The sequence below is a fragment of the Python bivittatus genome, unplaced genomic scaffold (genome assembly GCF_059951505.1).
Source record: "Python bivittatus isolate LINGU-HERP-01145 unplaced genomic scaffold, Pbiv_v1 ctg000570_np1212, whole genome shotgun sequence".
NCBI classification, from domain to species: domain Eukaryota; kingdom Metazoa; phylum Chordata; class Lepidosauria; order Squamata; family Pythonidae; genus Python; species Python bivittatus.
The window spans coordinates 17,182,752-17,208,167 of NW_028277097.1; the positions used below are offsets into that span (position 1 = coordinate 17,182,752).

Genomic DNA, 25,416 nt, shown 5'->3' on the forward strand with positions numbered 1-25,416 from the left:
AGGAAGTAGAGCCAGGGGCTTCTAGGGATAATAGTCCTGGAGGGGGTGATTCCAGCAGGGTTGAAGCCAATGACTCCATTCTGGTTGAGGCAGATGCAGCAAGCCTCCAGGACTCCCTACCTACACTCTGAGATTCACCCAACCAGTCCCAAGCAGAGATATGCTTTAACGATGCAACAACAGAGGGCTGAGCTCCACAGGTCAGATCGACTGGCCAAGAAGCAGGCTGGCAGGAGAACAGACTTGATAATGTACCTCAGCTGGCCACTGGTAGTCATCAAACTTTTTGAAAGACGGTTATCACTCTCTAGACATAGGTGTCTGGTAGAATCTCCATTGATATGATTTGTGCAATGACATCGTGCCCATGTGATCTCACCTGCCCCCCTTGTCTTTCCAAGGAATGCCTCTCTCACCGGAAACCTGGCTTAGATGTTGGGCTCCTTCTGAGCATTTTGATTACTCAGTTCATGTGAAGGTTCTTTATAAGTCTTTTAGAAAATTATTTATGAAGTGCTGGATGGATTTGTGCCATTCTTGTTTTGTGTGCTTTCTTCTTGTTGAGGGCAGGGGTTCTTTTTTTAAAATCCTGTTTATTTGGATAAATGGGAAATAAAGAGAAAACAGGCCAGGAAATTTTATATAAAATGGGCCACCAGCTCCGCTTTTTCACTCTCACTCTTGGAGTTTCTCTTGCCTGCTGGGCAACAGATTATCAAAATGCGAGCTGGAATTTTCCAGTCTGGTATTTTGAGAGGGCCCAAGTGTGGAATGGGCATCATCTTTGAAGGTTCATTTATCATGTTGTTCATTAGTTTGCTCTTCTTTATATTTAATTTTAGTCCTGTTTTTCACTGTGCTCTTTGACTTTTAGCAGTAGGGCTTGCAGATCCTTTGCATTTTCAGCTATCAGGGTAGTGTCATCAGCATAGTGCAGGTTATTGATGTTTCTACCTTCAATTTTAAAACCATGCTCATCTTCTTCCAACCCAGCTTCCCTTAGTATATATTCAGCATGTACATTGAATAAGTAAGGGGAAATGGATACAGCCTTGTCCCACTCCTTTGCCAACCGGTAGCCAGTCTGTTTTGGCATGTTCTGTCCAGTCTGTGGCTTCCTGACCTGAATATGAGCTTCTCATGAGGACAATGAGATGTTCTGGGATACCCGTTTTTCTGAGCACATACCATAGCCCAATGTGTTCAATACAATCAAAGGCCTCTCTACAATATACAGAATATACAAAATATAATATAGTTTGGAGCATGTTTTATGATGTACATGATATGTAGTATAGTAGAATATGGATATTTATGAAGAAATAAATATACCTGTATTTTTTTTTCACTGAATATAAAAAAAAAATGTGGGGATCATGATTACCTGGGTCAAGTCCTGTTTTTGCCAATAGAGCCGCATGGAGGACAGACTTCAGGGTATTTGGCTGAATTTTCTGGAGTTGCTTTGTTAATGACATGCATTTCAGGCATTCTCTCCTTTGAATTTTAATTGTATATCAGTTAGAATTGTACAATGGTATAACTGTACAGTTGTTACTGTCCATTCTATGGCTTGTCAGTCTTTGTCCAATGCACAGATGAATTTGATGTGTATATTTTTGTTTGGTTTGCACCATCCATTCATTAGCACTTCTGCAATTTTGTTTGTTTAATAAGGAACACACAGACAAAAGAGAAATGTAAATTGAAGACAGCAAGCTAAAGAAAGTCTCATGGGGTAATACACACTGTATTCTCTTTGTACACTTGCTTATCCATCACTGACTGGGTCTCTCAGTTATTATTTCCCTTGTGTCAATAGCTCTTCTTAGAAAGATATTTTCCAGTATTCATTTTGTAAAATGCCTTGGCTGCTGGGCTGGTCAGATTTATCCTGTGGCTTGAAAGAACAGCGGGTTAAACTGGAAAATTAGCTATTTGAATGCCAGACCGTACAAGCTGTAGATGGTTGCACCGGCAGGAGGAATATGCAAAGAAAAATCCCCAAAACAGATTCTTCTAGGCAAGATTTCCCCAGTCTGTCTAGGAGCAAATAGACTTTGGTTATCTGTGCCCAGATTATTCAGGTGGTTATAAAAGCATGGCTTTGTTCATATAACACACAAGACCTCATAGTTGGCTTTCCATGGCAGGCTGAACTTGGGTAGTGTTCTTGCTAAGCTGTGGTGCAAATCCATCCAATATGGTTAGTGCTTATGGTGACGTGTTATTCTGTGAACTCAGAAAATGGGTTAATCCGGTAACCAAAGGAAGAGCACATGGGAACAAAGCTGCTCCATTTGTGTGGGTCTGTTTCCTCGTTAGCTTCCCCATTACATTGAGATGATACGCTCCACAAACCCCGGTCAGATGACTGGGATTTATGGGATTGGCAGACAAACGTATTTGAAAGGTGCACCAAGTTGGGAGAAGATAATGTCCAAAAGGGCTCACATTTTTTTGTTTTGTTTTTGTTTGTTCTTCCTTAGGTACTTTGAATTTTATGACGGCCCTTTGGAGTACAACTCTACAAAATGCCTGGATCTAAGGCGGGAAATAATGGAGTTGAAGGTTCTCTCGCTGTAAGTAGAACCTGTTCATTTTTTCTGTCCTAGGCAATTCTGAGCTGAGGGCATGCCAGATTTCATCCAGAAAACTTTTATCCAAACTTGGATAAAACAGTCTAATCTGGTGTGACCTTTTGTGAGGGGAAAAAAGGGATTCCTATAGGATTTGGGGTGTTCTTTCTATTTTGAAACAAGAAAGTTGACTTACACAACTCTTCCACCCTGTGTCAGTCCCACTAGGTAGACCAGACCATGAAATCAACTTCACTGGAAGGCTAAAACTACTTTTATTGAAATCGACTATAATAACAGAATCTTGCAGGTCTGATTGTGCTGATTCTCCTCCTCCTTTTGGTTCAGTGAATTAGGAGGTATCTGTCTGAACCACTCTGAATGTTACCTGGACTTAAAAATGTTTCAGCCACTTTTGCCTAGGTAAACGGTCCTGCACATCCCCCTCAAGTTCATTTTCCTTACTCTGTGTACCCTAACTGTGCCTGCCGTGAATAATGGCAGTTTGTTATATTCTTTTTTTTTTTAACAGTTTATTAATCTTAAAAATGTTAACACACTTCTTGGAAGGTATTATATATTGTTATGTAATCTTATATGTAAACAACATGGGTTTCTAATTATATTACGATTATATAAAAGACTGTAGACTTTAGAAGAAAAAAGTATGTATTGTATGATACAGTATGTGCTTAAGAAAAGAAGAGAAAAATCCTACCTTATACTAAACTACTTAAAATAAAAACAGAAGGGAAAAAAAAAAGAAAAAGGTGAAAGAAAAACCTAGGAAGTATTTTAAAAAAGGAGACAAATAAAAATTTTGTTTTGTTTGATATGTAGATGATAGATAGATAGATAGATAGACAGACAGACAGACAGAATAAAATAAAATAAAATAAAATTTGTCAGTTTGCTCTAATCTAATAATTGTTTAATAACAGTTCAAATTGAATAAATAATTCAATTGCTTGAATACTGTGGATTCTAGCAAGCTTAGAGACCATCTGTAGGTGATTTAGAAATGCGCAGCCTTTCCAAATTTTCTGTGAGTTAGTGCAGCAGAAGACTGTTTCCTTCAGATGACGAAATAGCTTCCACTTTGATGGATGAGGAGGGTGCAAAGGATCACTGGAGGACATGTCTCAGTGAAGGTTCTCTTACAGGAGTGAAGTCTGGCTCAAGTCTCATGCTTTTGAGAGAATAGATTAGTGAAGACACAGAGACTCAGAGTCTCCTTGATGGATGCACCTGCTATTTAACTTTCTGTCCAAGAAAAGTCCTTTGATTGCCTCTTGAGGCTCAGTTCATTGGCCAATGAAAAGTTGGCTGCTTTCTGTTTGTAAAGCATAGCAGTCCATATGGTAGAAAATAAGTATTGTATTTAAGTGTGCAAAATCTGCACACTTTTGAAAAGCTCCGTGTGTGGAATGGGCTGCCCGTTTGCTATCAGGCAGAGGAGAACATCAGATGGAAGCTAGACTTGTTCTCATGTGATTCTTCCTTGATCAGGACAAAGTGGTACTGTTGTTATCAAGGTTGGGATGTAGACTCTGCTGCTTTTGGAAATCAGCTCTAAGATGACCATTTCTTCCTATCTGTTTTAGAACGAAGCAGACAGAACTGTTTGAAAGGTGGAAGAATCTTCAGATATGCAAATGGGAGATGAATATCACCGAAGCCAACTTCTTCAAGTAAGATGGGGTCAACTTGGGGCTAAGAGATTTCAGTGAACTTCATCAAATCCCCAGCACCAAGTATATCCTGACATTGGAAATGGATAACTGGATTTTGCAGTGAAGGGGGCTATCACTTCAGCCATAGTAGCAACTCTGGGGAAAAGGTTGATTGCAGGTTTATTGTTTTTCTTTCATGGAGCAAGCATCTGCTTGAGGAAGTGATTCAGCTCCAGGAAGAATAAATTATCTCTTTCCAGGCCTGCTACTGTGAGCAAATCTGCCTGGCTGTATTTTACCAAAAACCAGTCAGAACAGATAAGAACAGTGACCCAGCCAATAGTAATGTATTCAGCAAACCATGCTTTATCACAGGACCAAGCCATTGAATCAGATTATGGTTCTATCTGAGCATTGTCTCCTCCAGCATAGCACTTTCTAGATGTGTTGGGATTGAAATACAGTAGGCTGGTTTGGAATTCTGGGAGTTGGAGTCCTAGTACATCTGACAGATACCAGATAGGAGGAAACTGGCTTACCTTGTGTCAGACATCTGTTCTGGATGATCTCAGACACAGTCTTCCACATTCCAACTTTGAAATCTGGGGATTAAACCTTGGGCCTTCTGCAAACACCACTGAGCTACGGCCATGGTCCTAGCAGTCCTGATCTACTGAAGGAGGGGACTTCCTTCATCCCTACAGAAGCTCAGGGCTGTTGACAGATTATCTGGCTGGAACAGGAATCCTGTGTTTGTCTGTCTCAGTATCCCTGCTACACTAGCTGGTTGCACTTGATTGTGGTTTATGTTTGACCCAACTGCAGTAAATTCACGTGTGTTCTTCCTGCTCCTTCATCTAGGTCTACTTTGTCCAGGTGCTGCAATGCACCAGCTTTCCTCTTCACAACCCAAAAGAACACGCCCCTGGGAACAGAGCTGAAATACGAAGTAGATACCAGCCGCATCTTCCATATCAACAATGAAGTATTCAGAATGTTTCCAAAGGTGTGGTACCTACATTGACTTAAAAATAATTCCCCCTGAGTAGGTCTGATACCAGTGAGCAGTTGGATGCAAAGAAACTGCCTGGACTTTCCAGGCGTGGCAGCCTGAATGTTGTAGCAGAAATGAAAAGTGAGATAATGTCTGAAATAAATAAATAAATTACGCTTACTCTCTGTATTGTGGTGATTTCCTTCGTAGCTGCCCTGATTATTCTGCCACCTGCCATCTCATTGCTGCATATTGAGAGAACGGCAGCATAATTTATATTTAGCATGGCACATCAGAGAGCTATCCTATCCATGCGGAAAATGGCTAATCAACATAATTTAAGTAAGGCCATCTAATCAGTTTGCAGCTGAAGTGAGATTTGATCCACTAACTTACTGGTTGAGTTCAGACTCTACATCACACGATAATGGGATTTCTTCTGTTTTGGTGTAGTGTGTTGTGTGATTCCAGCTTATGTGCTTCCAGCTTATTGTGATTTATTTAGGACACAGTGGATTGCTCAAATCAGGGCTTTATTAATCCATCTGTTGTCTTCTCAAGAACTACTCTGTGCTGTCTTTCACCCCTTTGCTATTGTTAGTTTTGGGGTTATTTAGAGTTTTGCCTTGGCCGTTTCCCAAACTCTGTGAGCTAGATTAACTCCAACCATTTCCCAGATTCCAGTATTCAATTCTCAGGCTTTCTCTGCCAATTGGCATCTTAGGTTCTAGACTTCTTCTATCTGGGGGAAAGCTTCTTTTATAAAGCTTATTTGCAGTTGGGCATGTGGCAGAAGATTCACTGATCTCTTTGCCCCATGGTTAATTCAGTGAATAGAGAGGCAAGTTCATTTCTCCAGCTCTTGGAGAGCAGTGGACTGTCCAGAAATATGATACATGTTAACTCTGTCATCTGTTACTTGCCTGCAAAAGATCTGCTAGGTTGACCTCAGAGCTCCAGAGGACTGTTTATTTTCCTTTATGAGTACTGCACAATGCATGCTTGAATTATTTTTTTCAAATCACATTTGTTTTTCTGTTGCAAAATTACTGATAAACTATGCGTGCATTAATAGTACTTTTGTAGGGTCTCTCTGTATCTGCAAGATGCCAGCCATTCTCTATCTCCCCTTAGTCAAAAGATTGGTCCTTCCTAATCTGATACCATCAGCGGTCTCCCAAGGTCACAGGCAATGTTTTTTCCAGGAGTGTGACATTGGATACAACAGAGATTAAATCTTAGCGCTGTAAACTTGACATCTCTTCCTTCTAGTTGGAGAGGCTTCGTTTTGTTATATTTAATAAATGATTTATAAAATGCCTTCTACAGTTGGGCAGTAGAAGTTGATTGATCACAGCCTTTAATAAGCACTTAATAAAACACAAGTGGAAATGAAAATATTTTGAAATTCCCTTTCTGAATATGTAAAGGACATCCAGGTATCTACCAAATGATAGATTTAAAATATGGGAATCCCCTTGAGTGTCCATGGGGGGAGCCAAGGGGTAAGTGATGTCACATGAATCATGACATCACTGCACAAATGACACAAATTATGACCTTTGAGTCACTTGCATGATGATGTCATGACATTCATAATGTTAGCGTCATCATGCTTTGTATCGGACACTTGTGTCTGAATGCATATTCCTAATAGACATAAGCATAAAATCTTTATTGACATGACAGATCACAATGCCTTAATAGTCAAAAATTCTAGATAGGCGTATTTGGATGTGTGCAATCTGAGCTGGTTTCATACTGGTTGTTCATTATGTTTTTTATTTCTACATTCCAACCTTAGTTCCTTGAGCAGTGGCTGTACTCACACAATGCTCTGAATTACATTAAGAATTTTTTTAAAATCATTTTTAAAAAATCCTTAAACTTGTATTTAAATCTTATTTCGCTAAGGATTGAAGGAAACTCACCTGGTGTTTTCGGACTTGTCGATCCATAGGTTCCTAATAGCTGAGAGGCAGTTAACAAGCAATTTCTGAATGTAATTAGAAAAGGAAGTGTGCCAACCCAGGGTCCTTTTGAAGGCACCATCTGTGGTTTGAGCAAGATGACTATTCCCTCATCTTCAAGAGCTCTAAACCCCCCAGAGACCGCTGTCTTGTGGTCTCCTCAGGACTCAGTTAGTTTTAACCTTGGTTAGTTTCTTGCGGCTTTCCACTTGGTTATGTTATGTTACATTTCAGGATATTACGTGAATCGCAGAATTGGTGAAAAACGCGGCAGCAAGTCAGGTCGTAATAAAATCAGTAGTTGCTGTGAACTGTTTTGCTAAAGAGCCTGAAAAGATAAGGGGTCAGAATGACTATAAGAGTCTGGGAGGGCATTCCACAGAAGGGGTGGCATGGCTCAAAAGTTATCTTTCCTCAACTTGGCTGGAGTTGGGATTAGATATAGGATGAATGATAGGTATCGTAGTATAACACGTGTGGCAGGCCTCGGGTTGTGGCAGGCTACATTAGGAATTTAAAGGACAGAACCAAAAGGTCTTTCAGGTACTTTGGATTCAATCTCACAAAGGCTTTGGGGTGTGCAGGAGCACTGATGCAACACCTGCCTGCAACATCTTAAGTAGCCACAGCTTTTCCCAAGATTGGGGGTCAGCTGCAGAGTGCACCTACGAGATTCTCCAGAAAAGATGTAGCTGATGTTTATTTTGTTTTATTTTATTTATTTTAATTTTAATTATTTTTTATTTTATTTTATTTAACATTTTATTATTTATTTATTTAATATTTTATTTTATTTAATATTTTATATTATATTATATTATATTATATTATATTATATTATATTATATTATATTATATTATATTATATTATATTATATTATATTATATTATATTTTGATGTGCATTTCTACCTGGCATGCTCCCGGCAGAGCCACCCCATGGTGGCTTCCAATAAAATTTCAGCAAAGAACGGGGCCAAAGAAAATACATCAAATATATCAAACCTCCTAAAACAATACATAGACGCCAGTCCACCTCACTGACGTTAGATGCAGCTAACCAAAAATGGACATGCTGCTTCCACTTTGAGAGAGTACATCTACGCTTTCATCCAATTTGAAGCTTCAAAGAATTGGCTCGCAACACTGGCAGATGTTCTGTATCCACACAGAACAAGGACAGAATTTTTCCACTCAACCAGGCCTTGCTGTAAAGCAGTGTTTCTCAACCTTGGCAGCTTTAAGATGGGTGATTCATTATAAATTACAGTTTGCATGCTCTGAGGCTAGCCTCTCAGGCTATGGAGAACACCCACATCCTCTCCCCAAAAGGGGCACCTGCTTTAAGGGTTTGCGGGCAGGTGTCCTTCTGCTCCCCTCTGCACGGAGTGCTGCCCAACCTTTGTAACTGTACAGGGTCCCCCCTGTCCTCATTTCACCCACGGTAAATGTGTAGATCTTTGCCAAGAACTGCTCCTATTCTCCGTTTTCTCCACTTTGCTCCAGGAGATGCCCTACTATCGTTCCCAGTTTAAGAAATGTGCAGTGGTTGGAAATGGAGGGATTCTGAAGAACAGCCAGTGCGGCGGTGAGATCGACAGTGCCGATTTTGTGTTCCGGTAATTGCCCAGCATTATCTCCTTTGCGTTTTTATGTACACGGACCGTGTCGCCGTTGCTGCTAATGTATGTATGGGCAATTTTTCAGGTTTTTTCACACTTCGTTCACTGAGCTTTTACACCGTCAGAAGTAGCTGGAAATGAAACTGTAAGGATTAGGGCTCTTTAACGTCAGATGCGATCAGAATTTTAACAAAGCAAGAGATAATGCACAGTAGTGGGAGTTTGCTTGCTTATATCCATGGTTTTGACTATTTAAATGGTGCAAAAATTTACACCTGCAAATTGATGAATTGATCAATCAATCAATCAATTGATTAATCAATTGATTAATTGATTAAAGGTAAAAGAGCAGAAAAAACAGCAGTAAACAGTTTATGATCTCTACCATAATAACCATTTAAAAAACTCATACATTTTAATATTTATTGTTTTTCTGCTCTTCTGCCTTTAGCCCCTTGATAAAGAATTAATAACTGAAGAACCATTGGGATTAATAAAATATAAAATGTATACAACAGCTTTTAATTTTTTTTTTAACCTATCATTAGCTTTACATCTCAAAAAGAGCCCAAAATTCTTCCAAGATTGCTAATGTAGGGATTTAAGACAGAATTAAAGAAAAAAGGACAGGAAATCATTCTTTTCTGAGCTTGCTGACTTAACAAAAAACTGATCTTTGGATCCATTTCAGGTCCTTTTCACTAGATGATGTTTGAAGCTGTAGCCTAAAGGAGAAAGAAAATTTCCCTTATTTTCTCCAAGATGATAAAAATGGCCAAACTGGGCCAGAGGGACATTATTTGTTTAGCTGGATTGATGTTATGGTTGACTATGGGGTCAGCATTATGAAGCCATGAATCTCAGCAGGGTCTGAGAAGCTGGGACAGAATGTTAATTTAATCCTCTCCCTCTATATCCTTCTTTCTCCTTCTATCCAAATCAATTTATTTTTGTATTCATTGGCTTTGTTCTATTGAGATCAATGGCCAATAAACAAAAGTGTTCAAGGAATCCCCAAATACTAAAATAATTTTGGGGATTATATATGTGAACTGATGAATTTACTGACTTGGATGAATGGTACTGATCATGTGATCATTTCATGCATTGAACCATACTTTGTATGTGTTCCTCTCCCATATATAGGATCCAGAGCAACTGTCAGTCCTCCTGAAGACCTTATTTAGTAAATATCTCTCACAATTCTCTACTGAGTTGTATTTTGTTTAAAAAAAATCTCTTGGTGTTGCATTGAGGGGCATATCCACAGGATTTTGTTTCTGAAGTACAGATTTTGCTTCAGCAATAAGTGGATTTCTGTTCCAAGGGCTGACAATTTATGAGTACCAAATAATGACCTGCATTTTTAAATCTTTCACAAAGATTGAAACTATGCAGTTCCTATTAGGTAACAGCTATAATACCAAGGAACCCGCTCAGGTAGATGGCAGCACCAAGCCAACCAAGGCTGATCTGGAAATGCTAAGTAGGGTTAGACTTAGTTAGTGCTTTGATGCAAGATGACCAGGAGATACTGGGGAGAGTCCATATAATCACCAGGTAGCAGATATTAGCTACTAGCCACCGTTTATTGTTTTTAAAAATGCTAAACATAATCAGACCTGGTTAGTACTTGAATGTAGATCATCAAAAAAACCCAGGGATGAGAGCTAGAATGAGAAGAAGGCAATGGCCAACCACTTCTGTATATTGCCAAGAAAACCGCAATGATGTTTCCATAAGTTACCAGATGTTGAGTTTGGTTCAACAGAGATTTACCTTTTGCCCTACTCAGGTGGCAGAAAGTGACTGATCTTCCAAAAGCTAAGATGGTTGAGACCTAGTTAATATTTGGGTTAGGAATCACAAGGAAACCCCAGGACTGTTCCTAGACTGGGAATTTGAAAAAAACATCCTGGCAGGAACCAGTGGGAAACATTTTTGTACTGCTGCCAAAAAACCTTCATGGATGCATTCATGAAATCCCTAGGATTCATTTGACTTGACGGACGTCTTCCTTTCTAAAAGAACAAAGGGGATAATAAGCAAACCAGCAAAGCAAGCAAGTTCAGGTTTTTATGCTTCATATCAAGACAGTGGGACGAATCAGTGAGTCAGTTGAGGCAACTGTGTGCCATGCCTTTCTCCACTGTGGCCCATTGGGATGAATCACCATTATGCAAATTTTGCACAATGGAAGTTGTGGCATGATATTATAGAGTGATCCATGGTAATGTAGGGTGAGAGACCTTCAAATATTTTTCCCAGGAAGGACATCTTTACTGTAGTAATCCTACAGCAGATAACAGCAGAGAAATCATCTGCTTATAAAGCCCTAACAAAGGAAAACTTCTCACCCTCCAAGGTGATTTGTCCCATTGTAGAACAACTAACTCTGAGATTGACCCTTCCAGAGTGAAAGAAAACAATTTTACTCTATCATCAGTGTGATAAATGTTGAAGAAGGCAAGCATATTGCCTCTTAATCATCTCATCTCCAGAAGAAATATATTCAGCTTTCCTCCTACTTACCATCTTAGTTGTCTTCCTCTGGATGTGTTCCAATTTCTTGGTCCTTCTTTAACTGAGGACTGCAGACAAAGTCTGATCAAGAGGAAAAGAATGGTAGCATCACTTCTTGCAATGTGAATATTATGCAGCTTGAAATTGTATCAATAGTTTTACCGAAGATACTGCATTGCTGGCTCATATTTCACTTGTGATCTACTAGATGTCCCAGATACTTCTGCATTTCAGTACCAGATCTTTTTCCCCTGAATATTATTTCTTGAAAAGCATTGGGCTATTTTTCCATCCTGTATTTTGAATCTTGTTTGTGTCTTTTAAGGTATTAGCTGTGCCTTCTAGCTGAGGATCACTTGCAAATTTCATAAACTCTCTGCCTCATCTTCCAAGTAACACCAGCTCCAAAATACAACTCTGCAGTTTTTTCCAGTTCGTAACTGTGACTATCAACCAGTTAAAAATCTGCCAAAATTAAACCCTTATAGCACACATTTTATTAGCTTTTTGACAAGAATATCATAGGGAATCTTATCAAGAGCTTCCATTTTAGTGGGGGGTGCAACTCTGCACATGTTCTATTTGGGTGCAAAAAATAAATTCTCCGCCATAAAATAAAATAAAATAAAATAAAATAAAATAAAATAAAATAAAATAAAGAAGAAGCCTGTGTTTTGCATGGAGAGGAGTGACAGGGAAGGATTCCTAATGATAAATTGTAATTTTGTTTCTGCACGTCTTGCCTTGCCTTGATTACAAATTCAGCTTCCAGCTGTTTCTCTGAGGATGAAAAAAGCAGATTTGCAGAATACACAGGCATGGGTTAGAAAGACAGAGATCAAATCATGGGGTTCAGAGGGATGAGATAAGGAAAAAAATTAGGAAGGTGGACAGAAATAATCTCAAAGCCCACCATGTGGTCATTTTATCCAAAATATCCTAAAGTATAATTTCCCAGGGCAATGCCAGTAATTTCAATCCAGGTATTCAACGATCTAAGAAAAATAGACACTGCATAGATTTGGGATTGAACTGAAATTTATTGAGGCATTTTGAGGAGGACCTCCTTAGCAGCATCTTAGATTCCACGTGGATCTTGCTCACGGGCTAAATGCTAAGGCTGCCTCCTGCTTAGGCCTTCCTTATATAACTGCTGTGTCTCTCTCACTCACTCATTCAGCAGTCCAGATGCCGCTTTCTCTTTGGGAAACTCCTACGTTTTCCTACTGTTTCTTCTACTTCTTTCTTTATCAGAAAAAAGAAGAAAAAAGTTAAAGGGAAATGCTGCTTCAGTCAAACCAATTCTAACAAGCTTATATCTTCCACCCTGGTTTGTGAGGTGCTTGTGCAAATGTATATTTTTGGCACATGTCATCTTGCTCTTTTATTTAGCTCCTGTATGAGAAGATTCATAATTTTACATATTTGGCCCAGACCAATCCTATTCAGTTAAAACTAAACAAAAATATAAGTTAAACTTGTGGTGTTCTTGAGTTTTCCTAGAGCATCATTCAGCCAAGGAAAATTGACTGTAATCTAATTCTCCCTACCTTTCCTTCCCTTGATCTGCCAACAAGTGGCCACAGATGTCATCTCTTTGAAAACCAGATTTACTTTTCTTCTTGGTAACCATTCTTGACAAAGACAACCTGCGCACTGAACACTGTGGAAAAAGAGAATTAGAGGAACCATTCACATTTGCTCAAGTAGACTTATCCATCTTGAGCAAGATATGTAGTCTTCACTTTCCAGAATTCTCAGCCATGAAGAAGATCTAGATTTGGGAAGGCTGTGCTGCCAATAAAAATGAGTTCTCCGTGTGGAAGGCTATACCATTAAAATAGGGGTCCCCCAGTCTCTGGGTCTTCTGGACTGGAGATTAGAACGGAAATCACTTATATTCACTCTTATATTCACTTGAGTTCACCTTTCCTGGCATTCTTGCTATGCATGGCCCCCATCCTGGTGATATCTCCATGGTCCTTGAAAACCTGGCTGTTCCAGGCCTGGGGACAGGGTAGCTGTTGAACTCCTAATGGTTGTTTTTTGGTGTACGTCTTTTTTCTGGACATACTTGATTTCTTTTTTCTATTTTATTGTTCCTTACTGTTTAAAGTATAAGGGGCCCAGGGTTGTCTGTAGTTGGCCAGCTTCTAAATTCAGATACATTCAATAGATTCCTCCATCTAAATACAAAGGCCTTGGAGTCCACATCTGGCCTGTGGATGGAGCTTGGTTGCATGCTCCTGGCATAGAACTGTGTAAAATGGTGATTGTTTTGGACAGTGAAATGGAGGAGAGTGTTACAGTTGAGAAAAACCATAAGAAAAGCTTTTCCAATGCTCCTTTTTCTCCTATAGGTGCAATTTGCCCCCCATATCAAAGAGATACGTTGCAGACGTTGGTGTAAAGACTAACATTGTGACGGTGAACCCCAGCATAATTACTGAAAGGTCAGTTATTTCTCAGCTCCCCTTTCCTCCTGTGTCTCTGTGAAATTAATTCTTCTGAAAGAAGGAGCCATGTCTTATCATTTGCTCTGGCAGTTCATGGCTCTTGACTGTGTAATTTCATAGCAACTGGAAATCAGAATCATTTGATCCTCCTTGTCATCAAGGAAAATATGTGGCACTGAAAGGATGTATGTGGACTTCCACTAATTCAGCCCACGCGTGTTCTCTTCTGTATTCTCTCTCTCTTTCTTTCCCTCTCTTTTCTTTCCTTCCTTCCAAAGAAATACCCTAAGATAGCTCCATCCATTCTGTTTTATATCCTCCTCCATATTTTGAAGCATAGGAGAACAGTATGGAGATTTCTTTAACGTTTATTCCTGATTTTATAGTGTCTGGAACTGGAACTTGACCCAGAAGCCAAAGCTGCCCTCCCCAAGAGGCCTGGAGGATGCCAGAGGTGGATCTTAAGAAAAAAAGACCCTACCATTTGGCAAAAACCGCACCTCCTGATTTTTCTTGATCTCCCACCCATATGGGGAGGTTGACATTTAAATGAGGTGTGCTGCCTCACAGATTGTAAGAGGTCCACCGTAAAACTCTTAATTGTAACATGCTTTTATCAGAAGAGAATGTTAAGGTCATGTTTATTCCCCAGATCACTCAGTTACTGGTGTTTATTCTTCTTCTGCTCCCCCACAAATAATACCAGGTTTCAGAAGCTAGAGAAATGGAGGAAGCCTTTCTACGATGTCTTGAAAGTGTATGAAAATGCCTCCGTGTTGCTTCCTGCCTTCTATAACACCCACAATACCGATGTCTCCATCCGGGTCAGGTACGTCCTGGATGACTTTGAATCAAAGAAGGCTGTCTATTTTTTCCACCCCCAGTATCTCATTAACGTTTCACGCTACTGGCTGAATCAAGGGGTGCGGGCAAAGCGTGTCACCACAGGGCTGATTCTTGTGACAGCTGCCTTGGAGCTGTGTGAAGAAGTGCACCTTTTTGGATTCTGGGGTTTCCCCATGAACCCCTCAGGGATATTTATAACTCATCATTACTACGACAATATCAAACCTCGGCCCGGATTCCATGCAATGCCTTCAGAGATCTTCAACTTTATCCACATGCACACCAAAGGGATTTTAAGAGTTCACACGGATGCCTGTAACTTTCTCTGATCCGGTTCATTGGATGGTTTTTGGAAATGAAAAGATCACCAAAACATCCAGGTGTTTTTTGGTTCTTTGCCACATTCTTAAGAAAAAAAGTGGTGGGGGCGGGGGTGGGGATAAATATGTCAACTGGGCAGGTGTTCGGTGTAAAAGAATTTTAATGCTTCAAGAAAATTATGCAATAATAGTTGAGCTTACATTTCTCGTAAGGTTTGCTTTCCTTCAGAGTTGGTATTCTGCTACCATCTTTTGCTAACCAGCCATGTTGGATTGCTGTCTTTTGGGTGAAGCACATCTTAGTGTTGCAGGAATGAGGGTTCTGTCCTAGAGCCTGTAATGAGTAAAGCACATTACCTAAAGGTTTTACAGTAGATACACAGCACATTGCTGTAGTGATTCAGTATTTCAGGTCCAGGAAGACACCAAACGTGAACAATAGGAAATCTGGGTGGGTTGTTTTGCAAAGCAGTTGTGATTCCTGACAGGTTTCGTGAGAGAAGTGCTATAAGAGACATTGTTTCTGTACTCTAGTTTCCATTCTAGTTTCCACACAGATAACACTGGCATGAAGAAGATGGGCAGTGATGCTTGAAGGGATACACATCTCTTCCCCTTCTACCCATAGATCGCCTTCTCGAACTGCTGCATTAAGCTTGACTATGTTCAGCTTACTTCCTGTACAATCTTGGAGTTAATGACCAAAAAATCCTCCTCTTCAAAGCATGAAATGTTGTACTAATACCCAACCAGGAGGCCATGATGACCAAAGCAGGAGTCCATGAGGTAGATGTAGATGAAGTTCTCTGGAGCAAAAGAGTATGTGCAACAGGGAACTTCTAATGTATGTTAAGAAACTGTTGGATGGAAAACACCCTTGGAGAAGATAAATCAAAGCTGGCCTGATCAGTATGAGGGTAATACAGCTGAGAGAACAGCTGGCAGTAGGCATTGTCTCTGAAGCAATTGCTAAGAGATGAAATGCGGGGGGGGGGGGTGTTGTCCCACTGGACAACTATCTGGCTAGATTATAGTAAAAGTCTGTCTTGTCCATAGTTTTGTTTCCTGAGGACCCTACACAATGTCCAGAAAAGACATGATGAAGCTGGAGAAACTATCATTCTGAGTGTTTTATACAGGGGGAATGAGTGTTAGGTGGTTCCTTTCATAGCTGGCAAGCTAAAAATGGGCAGGCAGGGCATTTGGATTCACTTGGGCCTTGGAGTTGAGAGAGAAATAGACTCGGGACAGTGTATAAGTCTGGGTGGTGGGACTTTCCAGAGGATAGTGGGATGTTGAAGAACTTTAGGGTATCACAGAGCAGGGCATAGGTTATGGTTTAGCCCAGTTTAATCAGTGCACAGAGCAGTCATGAGATACGTATGATCCGTCTTCTAAGGCAGAGGATGACAATCCTTTTGGTCTAGGTGTGTTTTTTAGACCCGCCATGCCCAAAAACTGCAGTGATGGGGCAACATGGTCATGATGTCATGCAAAGTTGGAGAAGCAAAAGTTACGAGGGGGAGGTGGCTGATTTGGCTTATTATATCTTTAATTTCTTGTCTGAAATTGGATTGGAATTATAGGCTGAATTTTCCATGATTTGCTGTTGGACTTTGGCAGTGTACATCTCAGGGACCTGAAGGTTCACAAACTCACCTTGCTTCAAGTCAGATTTGCCATTACATGACAAGAAAGTGTCTATTTCATTATGTAAAACCATTTCACCTACTTAAATGTGTTGTTCGGTAATTGGACAATGTTTCTATCCATCTCAGACAAAGGAAGCCAGATTTTTCCACTTAATACAATTCTCGGAAGTTAAACCAAGTAAACAGAAATTCCTAATTTGAATGTCTGTTAACTTTTTGAAACTTTGGAAAACTCTCTTCAGCGGAGAAATGTGGCTTCCTTTGCATGGCATGGACAGAATATTTGTCTACTTCCTGAAGAAAAACAATAGCAGAACAATAAAAATAAAGTATATCTATTTTTGTAGTTTTTATGTAGTAACACTCAGAAATTGAGCCATGTTGGGGATAGCAGTAGATACATAGGTTTACACAGATATGTGCCAAAGTCCATCAGCAAACACGGGATGGGACATCTATATGTGTTCTGCTAAATACTTGCATGGAGTCAACATATGTGTAGCTGAACACAATCTGTTTCTTGAATGATCAGGCACCTTACTATAGCTGGGTGTAGCTGCTAGGCAGATGTTAGTAATGGAACTATTGAAGTTAGCTTATGGTAAAATAGAAAATCACTGCACAGGAAAAAAATAAATTACACAGAATCTTAAAATAGAACATGCTAATGGACCTGCAGCAACCAGCTTCTGAAAAGACACACTGAAACAATATTCTTCTGCTTGCCTGTTCAAAAGCAGATAAGGAATGGAGCCAATCTAAGCTGCTAAGGAAGCCTGTTCTGTATCTGAGGTGCCAGCATACAGTAGCTAAGATAATTTGCTTTGGGCATTCACTTCTATTCAGCTGATACTCATCTGAACACATACAGGGACTCCCTCCTGTGTCTGTTTCACAAACACATCTAACGTTCTCTGAAGCACAAGTAAGCAAAGGCTGAAGGTCCAAGCAGTGTGGTTGACTGGAATCTCCTACAGAAGCACAAGAACATGATGCCAAGTCTTGGCTCCCTGATAGTCTTACCCAAAGGAAAGGTGCTAGAGTTTGTTACAGAAACTCATGCTTGGGTCTGAATTCCTGGTGACTCAGGGACTGGCTGTCTCTAATCAAGGAGAAGACTGCCGTTCAAAGCCTGTAAGTTGTTTCTAGAACAGATGTTAGGATATATCAAGGATCCATTAGAGATGTTTTCCAGGAGTGGATTGTGACTGGCAATAGGCGTAGAGTACAGGTAGTCTTCATTTAGCGATCACAATTGGCACTGGCAACTTGGCCATTAATCAAAGCAGTCGCTAAGTGAAAGATCATGCTTTTACGATCTTCCTTCAGCTTTCCTTTGGTTTACAGACCTGCAAACGTCATAAATGTGAGGATTGGTTGCACAGTTACTTTTTCATCACCGTTGTAACTGCGAATGGTCACTGTGCAAGGCAGTTGTGAGACAAGAACTACCTGTACAGGAATCTAGCACAACCACACCCCTGAGAGATGGCTCTGTTAACCCCTCCTTAAAAATCTAGACAGAGTTTGAACAGTATGTTGTGTGAACGCAAGATAATCTCAAAAATGCTTAATATGAATGGATCCAATAAACCCACAATATTGGTTATATTGTGCATACAGCTATGGTGATGCATGGAGAACAGATTTAACTGGATTAGCTTTGAGGAGCACTGGGACAAACCAGGCTCTACAAAAAAGAAAATTCCAGCTAAACCAGAATGGGACCAGCTAAGATCACCGATCTGCTCCCTGACATCTATCTTGATGTCCTCCAGGCTCCCTAATAAAGAAATATTTACGTTAAATAGGAAGCTGCATGCTGCAAAACAAATGACCAGCTTCCAGAAGTAATTAATTTGCAGGCATGGCTTTGAGCTCACAAAGGCTCTCCTGGAGTGGTGAAGATCATTCTGCAGTTTACTTTCTGGTCAGTAGGCGTTCTTGTGAGTGGCCATGGCCATTGCAGGCAGCCATTTTGTGCTGTGCTCACCACATTCTCTCAAAATTGTCCAAATAACCAGTCCCCCATAGGACTACCTACCCTTGAGTAAGCAGAATCATTTTTTCTGAAAGACGGGCATAATTCATTGAGAACTCCCCCCTTTGCTAGGGGAGCATCATTTTCCTTCTTTCAACAGGGCTGTGCAAGGAAGCGTCCCTCCCTCATGTTGCTCAAAACCGAATACTTCTTTTCCAAATACAACACCTTGGTTTGAAGAATCCCTGAGATACTCCCCGGTTCCCCAAAAGAAAGTCGGGGAGCCCCACCTTAGAGAAATGCATAAAGCACTTTGACCCCATGGGGTCCAGAAAGGATGTAAGTAGATAACAGTGCTGTTAAAGTCTATCAGGCTGTCATTTTTTGCAGTGTGGCCACTGTCTCAGTCTGCATATTGGACAGAAGAAAGATCATCCATGTGGACGAAGAGTATCAACTGGCCCACAGCAATTACATGGTGATGACTGGATTGTAAGGAAGTTTTCTAGAAAGCCATAAATACCCTTAATGTGATTTTATGGGTTAGTGTTATTTACTTCTTCTTGTTGTTGCTTGCCATTGTGAAGTATAGCCAACATGTCAAAGAGATTGTAAATGGCTCCAGAAGACAAGTTGATAAACACGGAATAAGCACATTTCCTTTTACTTTGAAGAGGCCGTCCTGTTACTCATTTGTGACCAGCAAGACACCCATTCATTCATTTGTTGGGATTATATACCACTTCACTTCCAGTGAATTGAGCCCTATCCTGTGGCTTTAATCTTGGAGCAGAAGACATATTTTGATTGGCACACCTTTTCTTAACCCTCAGGTCTGTGAAATATCCAGCCAAAATCCCTTCCTGGACAATTGTAAAAGTGCTCATAGGGTCTAATGCGCACACTGGGGAAATTCAGTTCACAGATCTAAATTTTGTTCAAGAAATGCAAGGGAAACGTTAGAGCTTGTACAAAACTTAGAATTTGGGGGAATCTTATGGTTTTATATATAACTTGGAACTCCTGTCCCCTTTACCCCAATAGTGATTTCCCTGTCCTCTATCCTTTTTATTATGCTGGCAAGAAAAACGATGCATCTCTAAACTTCCCACTGTGGGACCGTAAGGGTCTGCATCTGCAGTCCAGCTTCACTGCATTGGCTAAATTCACACATCAGGTTTCACATTGTATAGTATACTTGTTCTGGAGTTTGGTATGAACCCAAGCGCCATTTTACCACACCTGGGTGAATACAGTGACGATTATGCAGTGTTTTAAATGTTGGAGACAGGAGTACGGAAACTTACTTTCCCTTGAGACATGCTGCTCTCTGGGAGAGTTTTGGCTCACGTATTCTCTGAAGTTGTTCTTGTAAAGATAAAATTTGGCAAGAGGGAAGGGGATGATAAACTCTGCTTTGAGCTCCTTGGAGAAGCAGCATATAAAGCTAATGGTGAAATAAAGACCCATGACTCTTTACAGCCTTGGTCTCATAAGTCTCTGATCCTATCTGGACCTTGCAGGTCTGTCATCTTCTATGTGCAGGTCCTCAAGAACTAATCCCCCCATTGCTCTTTCCAAGCAGATTCCCAGAGCTCTTCCACCTGGGGGTCTTTGGATATACATGGCTTTCCTTCTCTCTTCCCCTGATACACTGAGTAGTAGTTAGTATGAGTTTAAATTCCCCTTTAAAAAGACAAGCTTCTCTCTCCCCAAGCCTTGATGTGCTGGACTTCAATTCTCGTAATTCAAAGTGAGGCTGAGAATTATGGAGGTTGAAGTCCAACGTCCCCCGCTGACAGACTCTTGAGACAGGACAAAATGACTTTCTGTTTCTCTTTAGGCTGTGTTTAATATGCATTGTACTGGAGGGTGATAGGGAATATTTTTTGTAATTGTTGATCTCCTTAAAGTTATTGTGTGTTTGTCAGAAATTTCCATGAAAACGGAGAAAGGGGAAAGAGAAAGCAGCAACATGGGTGAGATCAACTTCTGTTAGAGAGACAGTTTATCCTTTTGTTATTAACCCAAATTAAATAAAGTTAAATTTATTTATTAATTTTAATTAAATTAAATTAAATTTAAATTACATTTAAAAATGCAACATACAGGTACAATTGACTGCATTTGACTGGCTCAGATCCTGTTAAGATATTTGGAAGAAGGAAGAAGATATTCTGTAGTTTACTGATCCATTAATAGTCCTGTTTTTGTTCACTATTCATTTGCTCAAGCCCTCAAACATATACTTTTACTATTTGGATTTTTTTCTTAAATGTATGATGTGAAAGAAAGCCTATAAATTGATGTAAGCCATATCTTTTGAAAAATAGCAATCAGGGTTATTTTCATCAGCTACTGTGTTAACTGTGCTTGGGAGACAATTAAACAATAAATAAAACCAGTTCTGTCAATTCCATTTGAAAAAGAAATGCAATTGAAAAGTTGTGTGTCCTTTTTTTTCCCAAGAAACTTTCTGTATTCATTATGGAGCAAATCTACCATAACTTTGTATGATAGTTTTCTTTTTAAAAAACATTTATTTTATCATATGCATTTCTTAGCCAACTTTTATGACTGGAAACCTTCCAAGGCGGCTTTCAATCCAAACAATTCAGTATCAATTCAAGAAGTTCATAAATCAATTATTTTAGCCAATTTTGAGATGAACTAATTAAAAACATTAAACAAAATGAGTGTAATGATATTTTGTTCAGAAGATGGAGCAGTCTCTCAGAAAGTGCTAAGAAGACTCTAATTCTAGAGTCAATTTCAAGAGCCCACACCCATGAGGTGGGCATTTTGTGAGGATTATAAAAATATTGGAGAAATTCATAAGAGCATAGGTGGCCTAACTCTCAACACTTCATTCATTTTTGGTTGCTGCTGTTTTCACTGGGAAACCCACCCAGTCTTCTGCTGCCTGGGACTTTGATTATTGTCTATCCAAATAAAACAACAATACCACTGTTCCTTCAGGGCATTACAAACAGAGGAATCCCCATTTTAAAAGCAAAAATGGAGAGGGAGGAGGGTTTACCTCCAATAAGCTTCCCATTGAGTCAGTGGGAAATCTAGGGTTCTTCTGCTTGGAAGGGTCACTGGAAACTGGATGCAGGTTTTATGAGGAACAGAAGGTGAAGGTTCTCCAATTCTAGCACATTCTTGTTCCCCTTGAAATCTGATACGGAACTGCAGGGGGCCAAGTCAGCTTTCCCTTTTTCCTCTAGTAATTCTCCGTACACCTTCCATTAGCAAGCAAAAATAGTTGTGTTTAGGCTTCTCCTTGACCTAATATCACAAAGAAGTTTTCCCCATTCTGTTGGCTCTGAATATATGCCTGGGCAATTGCTGGTTAAATGACTTAAGCAGGGATTTTCAAAATCTGGAAGTTGGTTTGTACAGTTGAGGTTTTGGTTGTGGGTACTCTCACAAAATGTCTGCCATAGGATATCCTTGTACAAAACACCCAGTTACTTGAAAGGAGACCGATGAACTTGTTCCTTGTCTCTTCTCTTTCCATGGTGTAGATGTTCTCAGTCATTTCAGTTTATTTTTTCTAAAAAACCTGGGGAGATGGACATGCTTGCAAACTGAGCAATAAACTATAGCCAGCTATTTTGTTATCAAAGAAGAAGAATGCCTCTGGGTCTTGCAAAACTAACGGTTGATAGTTTGCTTGCAGCAAGCCAGCTCCTTGTTCACTTTTTAAAAATTACAATAATCTAAAACCCTGTTTCATGCTTTGGGACCATCGAAGCACAATTTGAGTTATCGAGTGCCCAGGGATGTCCACAGCTATGATAAAAAAAGATGGTGGGTGCAGTTGTGGCTCTGCCTGTTTTTTATGCGTGTTGTATATACGGTACACATAAAAACCAGACAGCTTTGATTGCATTGTTGTGGCTACCATCTTAACAATTTTGACCGTACCCTACAGCAGTGTTTCTCAACCTTGGCAGCTTTCAGATGTGTGGACTTCAGTTCCCAGAATTCCCCAGTCAGCATGGGCTCTGTCTGGTTTTTATGTGTACCATATATACAACACACATAAAAAACAGAGCCACAATTGCACACCCTGCCAGGGCCCCTTATCTACAGAGGAATTACCTCAAGGTAGCCAATTGACAGCTTAAGTGAGATAAATCTTTAGCTCTCAAGAATTAAGGAGGAAATTCACATTGCCTCCTCATTACAAAATCTTAATTTCTATAAGAATTGTGGGCGGCGGGGGGGAGTTTGGTTGCTTGGTTAACCATCCTGGTTCCATCATTGCTGGAAGAAGTGAACAGAAATCAAGAGGCAAGGAGACCATGGGTTGAGGAGGCATGTTTATTATCATGGTTTGCTTTCCTGAGTGAAGGTGAAGATGCCCTCAAAGTCAGCTAGAGTCCCAGTGATGAAAGGGACATGGCAACAATATGGATGTAGCTTGTCATTGTCTTCTTTCAAGATGCTTTTTCAATTCTCCAACTAGCTTACAACTATGTGATGGTCTGCCTGTCCCCTATCCACATACCAACTAGATTCTGTTTAGCTTCCAAGCCCAGAAAAGATCAGGTGCTGTAGCCCAATTTCTTCTTGAACAGGGTGGCTTACTTCCAACTCGACACAGATAAGACTGAGCTTTAAGGTGATCCTATCAGACAGTAAAGTGGATTCTTCCTCATCATTTGACCCACAAAAGCTGACAACGCAACACGCTGTTTAGTGCTGGAATGGCCAGGGAACTCTCATCGTTCCCCCCCCCCACCGCCTTTTTATAATTCTCATAATAACACAGCTGGCCCTGAAAAACCTATCTATCAAAATGCATAGGATATACCTATTCTATGAAAATGTATTTCTGTTACGGTAACCTATCCTGTTTGGAAGTCAAAGAGCTAAAACTAAAATGGCTCTGGAGAAGCAACACTGTGATGAAATCAGGGAAAATCGATTTTGATGACAGCCTTTCAGCAACGCAGCCGTTTCCAGGACCAAGAGAACATTTTCTCTTCATAGCCGCTGGCGATATCCCGTACTATTCATTCCGACACAAAAAAAGAAAAAGACTCGAAAAGAATGGAAGAGTGACTAAAATGGTTCACATTGTGAGGTATGAGTCAAAGTAGAAGAAATCCAGCCTTTTTTTCCCAACTAGTGTCATTCATTCTGCCAACACATTGGCCTTATGCCTCCCCCTACCTGCTCTTGTGATGTTTCGGGAGCTCCCTGTACCATGCAGAATAAAAACACTTTCAATAAATCAGCAAGCAAGCAAGCAAATACTGGCGGATATTATCCATGTCTTAGGGCAATTTCTTCTTGCTGCTGTGATCTGGATTTTTGCAAGCATTACCCTATGTTTGCATCCATAAAGCAAGTTTAACACCCGGAGAATAGAGCTGAAATCAAGCAATTCTATTTCTCTTGCATACCTATTAACTACGGGGACATAAAAGTGGGGACCGATAGGGAAAAGGAGGGCAGCAGTTTTTTAAAAGTCTCCTCTCCCTCTGCTTTTAATTCACCTGGATGCTGGTTCCCAAAGAGAAGAGGCATGAAATTGGGACCCTGCTGGGGTGCACAAAGGCTCACTGGCGCTGTCTGCTGTTCCTTCGAATCAAATCCAACGTTGCACTGCAACACGCAAATGTAAATTCATCTTGCTTTGCTCGGTTGCCGCAGTCACCTTGTATCGAACAAGGTCACTGAGAACTCAGCCAATTTCCCCCCGCTTGTGTAACTGATGGAAAGGAAACACTCACACGTGGACGCCCTTCTTTGCTTTTTAGCAATTGTTTTTCCAAGGATCAAAGCGGATGCTCCCCCCCCCCCGCCTCATTGCTCTTACACATCACCACTTCCACACACATTGGTTAGTTGTCATTCAGTTATTTGCTCTTGCCATTGATTTAGATTAGAAACATTTTCTAATACATCTTTCCCTCCTTTTCTGTCTCCAAAGTTTTTGGGATGCTGACTGTGGAAAGCCTACTATCGCTGCACCTGCAGATTAGGTAATTGGATAAAAAAGGTAAAATCTTCATTGAGAAGAACTCGACTTTCACTGACCATGGACACATTCATGCAGTTTTCCTGTCAGCAGTATGGAACATGGCCTTCTTAATTTTTTTTTTTCAATTTCCCAGCCTAATCTATAGTCTTCTGGTAGTCTTTTATCTAAGCAGTAATCATACAGGCCCTGCTTGGCTTTTTAACCTCCAAGCTCAGATGAGGTCACCCAAGTGTTCCCACCTGATGAGAGAGGTAAATAAATAGCACCTGTGATATCATCATCATCATCATCATCATCATCATCATCATCATCATCATCATCATCATCATCTTCCCATTAATATCCATAATCTACAAGGTGGGAAATCAGAGAAAATTAGAAAGCTTTGCCTTAGCAGTAAGACTTTTAAAAAATAGGAATATTCCACATGTTTAAAATACGTCAAGAGCCTATAGTTAACTCTAAATTGTAAATAAATAAACATATGAGGGAGAAAATTATCAAAGTGAAGGGAGGGAAGGAGGGAGGGATACACACACACACACACACACACACACATACACACACAGAATAGGGAGGAAGGTCAATGAACACCCACATAGTGTTTGGAAGATTCAAAACAGTTCTTGATCAAACTGCTCTGATCAAGTCACAGAATTCCTTTGCTTCAAGAGGGAATAATCTGACACCTAAAGTCAAGCACACGAGTCTTTGGCATAGCTAAAGATCTTTTATTATCAGTAAATGGAACAAGGAAACTACAACTGTCATTGCTGGGGAGGATTTCTGTGATAAAATGA

General features: G+C 40.2%; 1 protein-coding gene across 2 annotated transcripts in view; it reads left to right on the forward strand.

Moving 5' to 3' along the window:
* The window catches only part of ST8SIA5 (ST8 alpha-N-acetyl-neuraminide alpha-2,8-sialyltransferase 5), a 56,872-nt gene extending 35,584 nt beyond the window's left edge, over positions 1 to 21,288 (forward strand). For both annotated transcript variants that reach the window (XM_088152783.1, XM_088152784.1), the window contains 6 exons: positions 2,490 to 2,582; positions 4,184 to 4,270; positions 5,114 to 5,258; positions 8,722 to 8,834; positions 13,721 to 13,813; positions 14,523 to 21,288. In XM_088152783.1, coding sequence (XP_088008909.1) covers positions 2,490 to 2,582; positions 4,184 to 4,270; positions 5,114 to 5,258; positions 8,722 to 8,834; positions 13,721 to 13,813; positions 14,523 to 14,991 — 1,000 coding nt within the window. In that variant the 3' untranslated portion in view covers positions 14,992 to 21,288. The remainder of the gene's footprint in view (positions 1 to 2,489; positions 2,583 to 4,183; positions 4,271 to 5,113; positions 5,259 to 8,721; positions 8,835 to 13,720; positions 13,814 to 14,522) is intronic.
* The last annotated feature ends 4,128 nt before the right edge of the window (positions 21,289 to 25,416 follow it).